General features: G+C 38.5%; 1 protein-coding gene across 1 annotated transcript in view; it reads left to right on the top strand.

The window, feature by feature from the left end:
• TENM1 (teneurin transmembrane protein 1) overlaps positions 1-12,809 on the top strand; it is a 785,358-nt gene that overhangs the window by 543,008 nt on the left and 229,541 nt on the right. The window contains exon 13 of the mRNA XM_035008354.1: positions 1,143-1,343. Within this exon, the coding sequence (XP_034864245.1) occupies positions 1,143-1,343 (201 nt within the window). The remainder of the gene's footprint in view (positions 1-1,142; positions 1,344-12,809) is intronic.

Below are 12,809 nucleotides of genomic sequence, written 5' to 3'. Positions count from 1 at the left end.
TTATAATGGCAATAGCACTAATTACAATAATGCTTAGTTAGGCTTACTCTGTTCCATGACTGTAGGCCACACCCAAAACAAGACCAATTTTGCGAATGAAGGCAGATTTTTATCAGTCTGTCTCCATGGCTAGAAAAGTTGTTCAAAGCATACATCCTCATTATGGGGAGTTATTTTAGTCTCATCTTATTTGTATTGGGAGAGTAGAATTTTGGAAATCAACCTTGTTGTTTCCCATGGAATGGTCACTCAGTTAAAAACACAAAACTATTTTCCCCAAGGCAAACACAGGGATCTACTCCTAAGAGTTTATACCTTTGTTAGAACGTGTCCAAATATTTCCAAACTCACAGAATCAGAAACAAATAGAAGTACATCTGTGATATTCTAAAACATTGAAAACTATGTCACAGCATCCTGATGGAAGGAGAAGCCATAAAAAAAAACTTTAATAATTTTTAAAATTAAGTTTACAAATGTTACATTTTCAGTGTTTCTAAGAAATTAGTGAAAGATTATAATAAATTCATAATATTGTATGATTTCACGTAACAGTGGTCAGCTCATTTATACTTAGTAATCTAAGCTTTAAAAAGACATGTACGTTTTAATATTTTATATATTTATATATAAATATTTTTATATTTGTAGACATATTTTTATATGTAGTATATTTTATATTCTCTGTGTAATTATTATGTATATCTTCTTCTCTAGTCACATCAACTGAAAGCCATTTCTCAGAGCTATGATTCCAATCTCAAAAAAGACAAGGAAGGACTCCCCAAAAATTCTTGGGCTTTTTTGCAAAGCTGAAGAATTCCTATCGAAGGCTCACAGTGGTGCACCCACCCATTTGTGTGGGAGTACTGCACACTGCTCACAGTTTTATACAACAGATGTGTGGTTTCCTTCATCTTCTAATTTTAGGATACAAACTTTATGATACCCTCCCATATTTTTAAGTGTTAATAATCTTCTGGTTTGAATCCAGCCTTTGCATGAGATATTTTATTACCTAATTAAAACAGTATTAATGACATAGTAGGAAATCAGTGTGCGTATCTCAGTTTCACTATCCTAAGGTATGCAGGCCACACCTGTTCACTTTTAACCTTTTTCCTCCTTTTCGGTGCCTTCAGAGGACTGCTTAGACCCGATGTGTTCCAGCCATGGCATCTGTGTAAAAGGAGAATGTCACTGTTCTACTGGTTGGGGAGGAGTCAACTGTGAAACCCCACTTCCTATATGTCAAGAGCAGTGCTCAGGACATGGAACTTTTCTTCTGGACACTGGAGTGTGCAGCTGTGATCCCAAGTGGACAGGATCTGACTGCTCAACAGGTACATTGGAGTTACCTCTTTCTCCTGCTTCCTCCACTCCCAAATCCTCACTGGTCTTTGCCGTAAGGTGGTACTTCTCAAAGTCTGATCTGAATGCCTTCATGGTCATAAGGAGCTTCCAAGTATTTCCTACATTAGTATTTGACATACTACTGGGCTTGTAATTATATCTTTTGTTGCTGTCAGTCTGGACTTGAACCTCTGCCCTCATTCTGCATTCTCTTGTAGTCATTTCATCCTTTCCCATGTCTCCTACTGTCGGTTCTCTACAGGTTATTTCAAATCAGTATCCGCCCCCCACCAAACTCAAATAATCCTTCATTTCCAGTCATCTGCTGAGTATTTCCGCTGGGTGTTCCATCACTTAAAAATGGAACTTAGCTCAGGAACTCTATTTATACCTTGCCATATTGCCGCCCAATTACTATTCCCACAACTTGGCTTTCCTTTTCCTATTCCCTACCTTTAAATCAGTGATAGATCTCCACTGTCTAGATATAAAGTTCAAATATCCTCGCCTGTTATGAAAAGCCCACCAGAAACTATTCCAAATCCCTGTCTCTAGCCTGTCTTCTACTTCTGCTTCCTGCATAAATCCCTCCTTCTGCAAAAGGACTCATATGCTCTGCTCACTCCCAGTACATCACACATTCACACTTTTCTCTATGCCCTTTCCTCAGCATGGAGTGCTGGTACCTTTCCACCTCTGAAAATCCAGCCCATCCACCAAGACCAACTACAGTTTTAGCTATTCTATAAAACCCCTCCTGATCACATCAAGAGGATCCTCTGAAATCCTACCATACTCATTGCTAGAGTAAAATCGGCATCGTGATGTAGCCATTTGCGTACATGATTTGTTTTTCCACCACCTAAAATAAAAATAATGGGTCATTCTTTATACTTTTTTTTCTTATCCTTAGGCCATGTGCTCATTAAATGAGTAGAATTAATAAATAAGAACTCCTGTGGAACCTCTGCTTATGAATTTTGTTGAGGATATAAAATGCCATGTGCTAAACAGGAAAGAATAGAAGCTCTGTGAGACTTCTTGTACCACTGAATTCGTTTATGAACCAAAAAGTCTGCAGTCTTATGCTGTAACGAAACAAGAACATCACTCTGTTAAGAGCATTAATTCAGTTTAATTTTGTTGCCTCACATAGAAATAATATGGGGGAGAGGATTGCATTTTACAGTTTCAGAAATGTATAAAATGATAAAGACAATGTAATAATAACTAAAATGTGGACCTTGAAAAATTATTCATTTATTTACTGAGCAGATATATGTGTGCTTGGTGCTGGGGATATTGGGGCAAACAAGATGGATGTGGTTCTTGCACAAGAGAAGCTTACAGTCTAGTGGAAGAGACACATAGAACAAGCTAGAAGATGGTTAGAGAAATAAGGTAGCTGGGTATTGTGGCTCTAACCTGATTACTGATTTATTTGCTAAATGTTATTGAACGCCTTCCAGCCTTTCATATGTCAGATATAGTACGTCTAGAGCTTCAAGTTTAAAACAAGAATGTTAACATTTGTATTATTACTAAAGCACACACTCACATAATTATTCTGTAATAGGCACTATTCTAAGTGTTGTACATATATTTTTTAATCTTCATAATAACCCTGTGAGGTAAGTCCTATAATTGTGCCCACTTTACAAATGAGGAACCTGAGGGGCACCCAAGTGGCTCAGTCGTTAAGTTTCTGCCTTCGGCTCAGGTCATGATCCCAGGGTGCTGGGATCGAGCCCTGCATTGGGCTCCCTGCTCAGTGGGAAGACTGCTTCTCCCTCTCTCACTCTCCCTGCTTGTGTTCCTGCTCTCGCCGTGTCTCTCTCTGTCAAATAAATGAATAAAATCTTAAAAAAAAAAAATGAGGAAGCGAGACACAGAGAGGTTAAATAACATGTCCAAAGTCAACTGTATAATAGGTATCAGAGTCTAAACTTGGACTAAGGTATTCTGGCTTCATATTCCATATATTTAACCACTGTACTGTACTGTCCTCTCCCCTAGGAGCCCATCACCTAATTCACCATATAAAAAAAGTCTTATCGTTGGACTATGTGCAGGGTCAGGTGCCGCAGAGCACAAAGAGGGAGCCGTGGGGTATTTCCATGAGAAGAGGCCCTATAGTCAGGCAAGGCTTTGAAGAAGTCAGCACTTGAATCAACATTAGAAAGATGTACATGTTTATTATGTGGACAAGAGGGGCAAGAACATTCCAGGCAGAAGGAGTAACTTAAAGAAATAGAGATGTGAATTCAAGTGACACAATTGAGGATTTGCAAGTCATTGGGTAGAGCTGCAGCCTAGGAGTCTAGAGGAGACATGGGCAGGAGCTGGAACATGGGGAGTTTTATTTGCACAACATGTTAAGGGATTTACATTTCCCCTTGACACAATAAGAAGCCACTGAGTGGCTTATAATAAGCTGCAAGTTGGATAGACTACTCTGACAGCAACTGAGAGGACTGAGATGCATGATGTGGGGATGTAACAGACAAGCGCAATGTGATTATGAGAGTAGCCCAGAAGTAGAGTGCTGGGGAGGGCCTGGGCTAAAACTGCAGCTGTGAGAATAGTGAGGTGGAGACAGACCAGAGAGCAGTTACCATGGCAGATGAGGGACAGAGAGGAGCCAGAGATAAGTATCCTGGGTGGCTAGGTAAAAGGAAGCACCACCAGCTGAGACCAAAAAAGCCCTGGCAGAAAAAAAGGTGTGGGCAGAGAGACAGGACCTGATGAGGTCAGTTGTGGATGTGCTGAGTTAGAGGTGTCTGCAGAAGATCCGGGTGGGGATGTCCAGTGAGGGATTGATAAGAATGGAACTAATGGGAGAATCCTGAACTGGACACAAATATTTGTGATATAGTTCAGACCTTAGGAACGCACATTATTGTTCAAGAAGATGCAGAAAATGAGAATGAAGAAAGTCAAGACTCTAGAGAACACCAATATGTAATATCTTTACCATAAGAAGGTTCTTAACATTTAGTCAAAAACTTGCCTCTTTATATATGACTTAATAAACATTTATTGATTAAATAGTGATTCTGTATCATACAATTTCTCCCTAAGGCCACTCACATCCATATGTGTCCTTCCTAATGCCTCAGAATTGGGCAAAACTTTTGGCAATATACCAGTCACCAGTTGTACAAATTCAAATATTTGTATTGCCAACGAATCAACATGAAATTCACTGTGCTGAGAGTTTCTCTTTCCCCAGTTCACCCCTTCCACCTAATACACAAAGACATGCACCAATCCTGTCAGCAGAAATCACTCAGAAGGAGAAGAAAGGGCTAATTATGAACGTGCCTATGCTTGCCCCTCCCCCCTTCCAGATGAACTACCCTGAACCCTACCCCACTCCTCCCTCACCTCAGATCACCCTTACCCACCCAAACAAATCAAATGATCAGGAAAAGTGATAGTCCACAGAAGATTAGGTGTGGAAGAAAGTGTAGAGATACCTGCTTCAATGTTTCATAGATGTGGTAGTTTCTAGTCCCTCTGCCTCGGCATCACTAGAGATTTTAATACTTGGAGGCACAGAGACGTTAAATGGTTTGCCCATAGGTGAAAGCCAAACAATGATCTAACCTCCTCACTTAATTATTCATTTGCCAAACATTTGTTGAGCCCCTATTATTTATTTCCCTGTCAGCATATGAGGTGATGAAACATATCCATATCTGGGGAGACACTTGTGAACAAAGATTTAAAATGTCTCTAAGTGCTCTAAAAGAGAGAGAGATGCAATGCGCAAGGTGTATTTTGCATTACCTGAAGGTCTAGGAAGTGCTCACAAAAGATTTCACAGATCATGAAGGGGCCTGTATACCACACCTAGGAGTTTGGACTTGAGCCTGAGGACAATGGGAAAGCCATTGAAGGGGTTTAAAGAGGTTAATTTCATGACCATGTTTGTATTTTGTTTTATTTTTTTAAAGATTTTATTTATTTATTTGAGAGGGAGAGTGAGAAAGAGAGCATGAGTGGGGGGGAGAGGCAGAGGAAGAGGGAGAAGCAGACTCCCCGCTGAGCAGGGAGCTTGATGTGGGACTCCATCCCAGGACCCCGAGATCATGACCTGAGCTGAAGGCAGACGCTTAACCAACTGAGTCACCCAGGCGCCCCAACCATGTTTGTATTTTAAAATGATAACTCTGAAAGTAGTTTGGAGAATATATTAAAAAGTGATGAAAACTTGATATAAGGGAATTTAAGCACAGATAGAGGCGAAAGGATGGATATGAGAAAAGCTAGGAAACAGGACTTGGTTACTGGAAACATGTAACGAGAGGCAGGAATTTTCACTAACTCTGTGATGTCTACAGTGGGAGACTGGATGAATGGCGGCACCGCTAACAGAGAAGTGAATTATTTATCTATGAAACAAGTTTTCATCGGGCACCTACTATGTGCCATGTGCTGGGATCTTGGGATCCATCAGTGAGGAGAACAAAGATTCCTGCGCTACTGGGGCTTGCCATCTGGCAGGGTGAGACAAGCAGTAAACGATGAACAATGGAGGCGCCCAGCTGGCTCAGTCGGAAGAGCATGTGACTCTTGATCTCAGGGTTGTGAGTTCGAGCCCCACGTGGGATGGAGAGATTACTTAAATAAACAAGACTAGAAAAAAATCCAACAATGAACATGGTTCAAGTTTTTGAAACATGAGAAAACTGAGGGCCAGAGAGGTTAAATAACTCATCCAAGACCAACGGCCTAGCTAGTTGCAGACCTACAAATAGAAACCAGTTCTGCTGATTTCATTCCATGTCTGGCATTCTTTTCAGCCCTCCATCCTCACCCCCGCCAAAGGAAGAAGGAAGAGTTAGATAAGAGCTGGAACTCCAGGGAATAGATGAGCTTACAGAAAAGGGAAAGTTCAAGGAGATGAAGGGCATCAAATATCAAGTGCACAAATGATACATTTTTGTCCAGAGAGCCTGGATGAAAGCCACATTCATCCATTCTGGACCCAATAGAATAAGAACACTTAGAAGCATCTCTTGCTCAAAGAAGCAAAAGGGTGGATAGGTATGACCCAAAACTCAGCAGCCTCTCACCAAAAGCCTTCCTAATAAAACTACCAAATTGAAAAATAGGGGAAGGAAATGCCTTCCAAATCTCTAGTGTCACAGTAGGAATAGTCCTTCTGTGATTTTTAAGCTCCATAAAGGTTGTTCCCACAGAGCATATTTAACCATCAAGATGATCTCACTGTGAAGACTTTTAATTGAGTGTGCTCAGTACAGGAAGCAATTTAACATCTGATCCTTATAATGGATCATGTCATTTCAAAGGTGGATATGCTCTTTGCCATTGATCATTTTCTTCCTCTAAGCGCATGAAGCTTAGCTGTTAGCATGTTGACTGGGCTGCTCTGATACCAAGAGGACTGCAGTGAATGCTTTACTGATGATTTTCAGTCTGTTTTGCAGGTTCATTGAGTGTTGTTAGCAGCACTGAACTGATACTTGATATAGGTTTCTCTCACCTGAGGGTCTCATGGTGCTTCACAAAGGTTAACTCATTAGTCTTTTAAAAAACCTCAAGAGGAATACATTCGAAGCTTGTTGTAACATGGTTGAGATTTGGGTATACCCCAGGTCAAATCACGCTCCCTTAAAATGGAACTCCTTGCCATGAAATCTCAGTAATACATTTAACCTATGCTAAGGATATTGGCCCTAACCTCTACTATTGTCATTTTAAAATGCACCTACTATATTTCTTTCACAAAATCTGGCTTCTCCTGGTCACATAGTCTTTGAGGGGGAACATAAAAGCAGAGTTCAGAGCTTTGTAGTCCTCTCTCCCTGATGAAACTTCCTCTGAACCACCCCATGTATTGTTACTCATAGATAAGTGGCAGCAAAATTCATAGAAGGTAAGCATTCACATAGAGAGGACAACTCTTGCTCTTCTCTACTGTGATCCTCTCTCATTATACTGTATCTTAGAAGTAGATTAATCAGCTAGAGAGAGATGGAACATTCAGCCCTGAGGTATTTCTGAACATTCTATTTGCTATACAGCAGAAATCATCCAAGCAGGGTCAGTTCCTGAAGACCCCATAAGGCTTTGTTGTAAGGATATTTGTTTTCAGGCTAGCCTATGACATGTGGCCATCTTGTCCATCAGAGAGATGACAGCGTGTGTGTGTGTGTGTGTGTGTATTCACAGATCAATGACCTTGAATGACTCGCTTAACTTCTTGGAGTCTCAGCTGCCTCATTTGTGAAATGGTAGATTAGCCAAATGGCCCTTGAGGCCCCTTCTAACACTGAGATCTATGATTCTTGATCCTGTATATTGAGCTTTTGACACTGATTATGAATGGTTCATGGATACAGTCCATAAACTCTCTTAACTCCATATTGTTTATGGTGAGAAAATATTAATTAAATAGTTTTGTTTTCATTATAAAGACATCCATACTTTGATATATAGACCATGTTGTTTGAGTATTTACCTCTATTTATAGAGGTACACATACACACACACACACACACACACACGTGTGTGTATGTATATATATCCTCATTATAACAATGTCTCATTATGTTTTTAAGTGTTCCCTAATGTATGGTGATATGCATCTACTAATAAAACAGATAATTAGAGGAGGAAGTTGTAAGAGGCTCATATAATTATTTTTGCCAGGGAAACTTTCCTTGATTATACAAGTACCATATGCTTTAAAATCATTATTAGTTTTCCCCTTTATTGAAAGTGTCAATAATCAAAAGATTTTCATCTGACTATACATGTCTACCACATACAATGTTTCACTTTCATGCAATTTCCAGGTATTGATCAGATCATTTGAAATGATTAGTGTGTACACTGTATTTTTCCTACAGACATTACAGGAACAGCAGGGTCATAAATGCCATTTGATAAAGAAGCTTTGTTCAAAATGTAATGCACACTATGGGCACAACTATGTAGCCATTCATCATGCCAGTGAAGAGAAAAATCTACTCATATATAAAATAGCTAGACTTTAGCATCTTCAGTAGAAAAGAGATAATTAATGTAACCAGATAGGAGCCTAGCATTTCAGGTGCTTTTCCCTATTCGGTTTTGGACACACACCTGAATTTCTTAGGAACAGTAGCTAAGCTCTCAGAAGAAATGTTTCTGTTAGTTAGCAAACAATGTTAGCATATCATAATGCTACAAATTCCTTGTACTTAAAGAAAAGCTCAAATATAGACAGCTAGCCACTGAAACATGATAGGAGGTATTTTGGTGCTTTTTAGCCTACAAGGACAAAAAGCTTGTGACTAATCCCTATATAGGCTTCATTAACTTGCTATTCAAAGTATGACAATCTCTGATCAAATTTATTTTAAAGTAAATCTTTTTCTATTCAGTAAAAGGATAAAGAATAAACCTTCAGGTGGCTCTGATTTGATTGATTTAATCAAAAAAGAACCCTGCTTGATACAGTGGATACACCATTAACACTACAGTGAGGTCAAAACATTAACTCTAGATTATTGAATCAGTAAGTGAAGTTCATTGGTGGCACTAGAAATACAACCCAAAACCATCCTTAAGAGAATTACAGGTCAAATTAAGTGTGTAAGACTAAATCCACAGGTATATCTTTGGGAGGTAGGTATGAAGTGGAAAAAATCACACTATTTTCATGATTTCCTAGCAACACATCCCACTCAGAGATGGTTTTTCACCCCCTAAGCTTTTTTTTTTTTTGTCTCAAGTGAAAATAGAAATGGAGCCCCAAAATATTCTCTTATTCAAAATCCCTTATCTTTATAAAAGAGAATCGTTTAATGACCATTAGATTGTATATGTATAGTCAGGTGATTCAAAGCACATCAAATATCAAATGTTTTCAAAATACGTCTTTTACATTTTGTTCTGAGGCAATGAAAACCACACCTGTAATGCCAGCAATGCAAAATCCAGTGGAACGTTTGACAATTTGACAAGTTTGAACAGAGAGGTAAATTTGCAACTGCCTCTCTGTAAATCCGAACTAGCGACTGTTCTAGGACATTAAAGCTTTAAAATTGTTTTTCAAACCGGAGACATATATTTAAATAAGGTGGCAATTGCGAGGCAAGAAAATGTAAGTAAGCATGAGTGTGAGGAGGTGTGCTTATTTACATGGTTAAAGTACAGTCCCTGATAAGGAATGCATTTGTACACATCGATAGCAGCATCTCAAGAACACAGGCAAATTTTGTGTTTCACTTGAAATGCATTCCTCTCATTTACTCAAACTCTTATTCTGAATCCTGGGTTCATTTGCTATTTGGCATTTTTCTCGGTTGTTGTTTATCTACATGAAGTGAACACAGACCCAGTAAAGGGTCTATCTAAAAGGTGTATTTGGCCCTGGAGGTGGGGTCCTGTAGGGAGCTGGGTGCCCACCTGCACAGAGTGATCTGCTGCCTGGCAGTCCTCTGCCAGGGCTGAAGGAGGTGGAAAGGTTTTATAGTGGAGACGGCTGTGAGAGATTAAGGGAAGCCAGAATGCAGTTGTGCAAAACTGGTGGCCAGGACACGGGGAACGGATCAAAATACATCCCAATTCCGTTTGTCAAAATCAGATGATCGGAGATTCTGAAGAGCATCCCATATATCCTCCCCCACCAATAAATGGAATGATACCTTCATTCCTAAAACACAAATATCCTACACTTATTTGATGGTTTTAATTTTTTCTCCAAATACTTATATACTCATTTTTTTCATTTCATCATTGTGGACATAATATGGGGTCATTATTTGATGTTGGATTGCACATTGATCTGTGATGATACAAAATGACTTCAAAATACCTGAAGGACTATTCCAGATCTTCTGACTCATTGGAGAGAAGGAGAAGAGGGATGGGAAGGACAGAGATTAGTCCTTCATGAAAGAGTAAGGACAATACATTTTCACATTAGGTGGGGGCATAGAAATTCTGAATGGGGTCTTGCATCTGCTATAAAAAACTTGACCAAATTCCCAGTAACCTAGCAAAAGCGTTTCTGGTACTCTCATACTGTCCATGAGGTGTAAGTAAAGTAAGAAATAGTTTCCTCATTTTATAGTTGAAGGAACTAATTTGCTTTGAGACACAGGACAACTTACTTTGTTTTGTATGCTTCAGAGTTGAGGCTGACAATAGAATTCACAGCCCAATGCCTTGTCCTAAAGATCACTGTGGATTAATTTTTTTTTTAAATCTTGCTTGTGATTTGCTGAGTTTCTTGAATGTAAAGACACTTGTCTCTCATTAATCGTAGAGAGTGTTTTAGTCATTATTTCTGTAAATCTTGTTTCCCACATTCTCTATTACCTCCTTTTGGAAGTTTCATTAGACCACCCCACTCTGGCTTCCATGTCATTTACTTCTTCTTCCTATTTTCCATGTCTTTGTTTCTTTGTTATATAGATAATTTCTTCAAATTTGTCTTCTGGCTCACTAAATATCTCTTCAGCTCTGTTGATTATGATGTCTAACCCTTCCACTGAATTTTTAATTTCAGTGATTACTTTTTATTTCTAAAATTTTAACTTAGTTTTTTTTTTCAAATATTCCTCATGGATTTTTGATAATTTCTTACTCTTTAATCCTGTTTCTGGTTACTCCCTTTTCTTTAAACATATGAAACAAGAGTTATTTTATATGCTGAGAAGTGTACCATGTCAAGTTTTGTGGGTCTGGGCCTATGGTTTGTTGTTTCTATCAACTCTTGCATATGATGGCTTGCTTTCTTGTTTCTGTTATGTTTTATTGTGCGTTCAAATATGTTGAAATTCTAAGTCCTATGCAAAGTGAGTATTCCTCTGGAGAGGATTTACGTTTGTTTCTGTCAGGAACCCATCTCCTACAGATCAGAGTAATTTAAATTAAAAATCTCAGGTCACAGTTTTTTTGACCATACAGATAGTATAAATTCAGGCCCCATGCTCTCATGAAACTTGACTAGTGGCCATGAAATCTAGGAGGAAACTTGTTACTTAGTATCTTCAGACCTAAGCCTGAGACAGATCATTTTCTTCTAGTCTGTCTTTGCAAGGCACATTGTCTTCTAGATGGGTTTCAAATATGGGTTTCAATGCTGCATCAGCCCAAAGTTTAGCTAATAATCTGTTCCCCACTCTGGACCCTCACCAAAACTCGACATAAAGCAGATGCCTCTGGTGTCCTGGCAGAGCTGACTTTCAATGTAATCTTAGGCAAATCAGCCACTTTGGGTCTCAATTTACACATCTGCAAAATGTGTTTTCAGCTAAGTGCACATTTAAATCTATTTTTTAGTAATTTCCATTTTCTTACTTTAAGTGGAGAAAAAAATTTTAAGTTCCAATTAAATCAAGAATTCTTTCTACTGAAGTATGGGTAAACACATTAGAGTCCAATAAACTTAAAAGAGTTCATTCCATGCTAGCGAAATGGTTCAGTTAATGTGTATTAGAAGAACATTTTGAGAAGTATTGTTCAAAAGATACTTCTGAAAACATAGCAGTCAAATTAACAGTAGAGTCATGAATAAACAGTTTCAACAATCAAAGAGAGCTTCCCACACTTCTCTACTAGGTCCATTTATTTTTAAAATTTTATTCTGCATGTCAAGCATCGAGCATTTAAAGTACTCTAAATACACTGCCTACTTTCTTTTCCAACACACTCCTCTTTGTTCATTTATTTGTTGACAGACTTACTGGCATAATCATGGAATGTTTTTACTAGATCAGATCTTAGAGAACACCTAGTCCTGCCCCCTCCTTTTATAGAAAAGAAAACTGAGGCCCAGAAAGTTCGAATGACTTGTGCTGGGTCATGCAGCTAAATTAGGCCCATAGTTAATATGAGAGACAAGTCTTGGGATTTCTGGTTTAGACCTTTTGTTCAATTTACTATTCAGAGAAGCCTGTTCAGATCCAGATATCACCTTTCCATTGTCAGCACTTGCACTGAATATCTAGAAAATTGGTAATGTGCATATACAGGGCAGCATCCCAGCATCTCTTCTTGACTGTCAGAAAATTATGAAAATTGTCAGAGTTTCAGGACAGAAAAAATTCAGACAGAAATGAACTCAAATCCCAGCTCAGCTTCGAAGTTACTGTGAGACCTCAAGTAAGTTACTTGGTTTTTCTGAGCTTCTCTTGTAAAATGGGGAAATAATTCTTATTCTGTAAGGTAGTTAAAAGGGTTAAATGAGATAATATATGTGAAACACCTAACGTAGTGCTTCTCCCATCATAGACATTAAATTATAATAATAAATGGTAGCTATTATTGTCGTTATATTTCAATTCTCATTGTAAAGACACATTTCAAAGACAAATCTTTTGTAAGTAGAAGATAAATCAATAGCTGTCTCAAAGAAATTCATTTTCAGATACTGTAAAGCTGAATTAGTATAAAAGAGTATGGAAATTCTCTCTACTCCAAAGTCATTGCAT

Source organism: Mirounga leonina, unplaced genomic scaffold, assembly GCF_011800145.1.
Source record: "Mirounga leonina isolate KUSES-001 unplaced genomic scaffold, KU_Mleo_1.0 Mir_101664, whole genome shotgun sequence".
Classification (NCBI taxonomy): domain Eukaryota; kingdom Metazoa; phylum Chordata; class Mammalia; order Carnivora; family Phocidae; genus Mirounga; species Mirounga leonina.
Note: the sequence above shows the minus strand (reverse complement) of the source record. Positions and strands in the feature narration are given on the sequence as shown.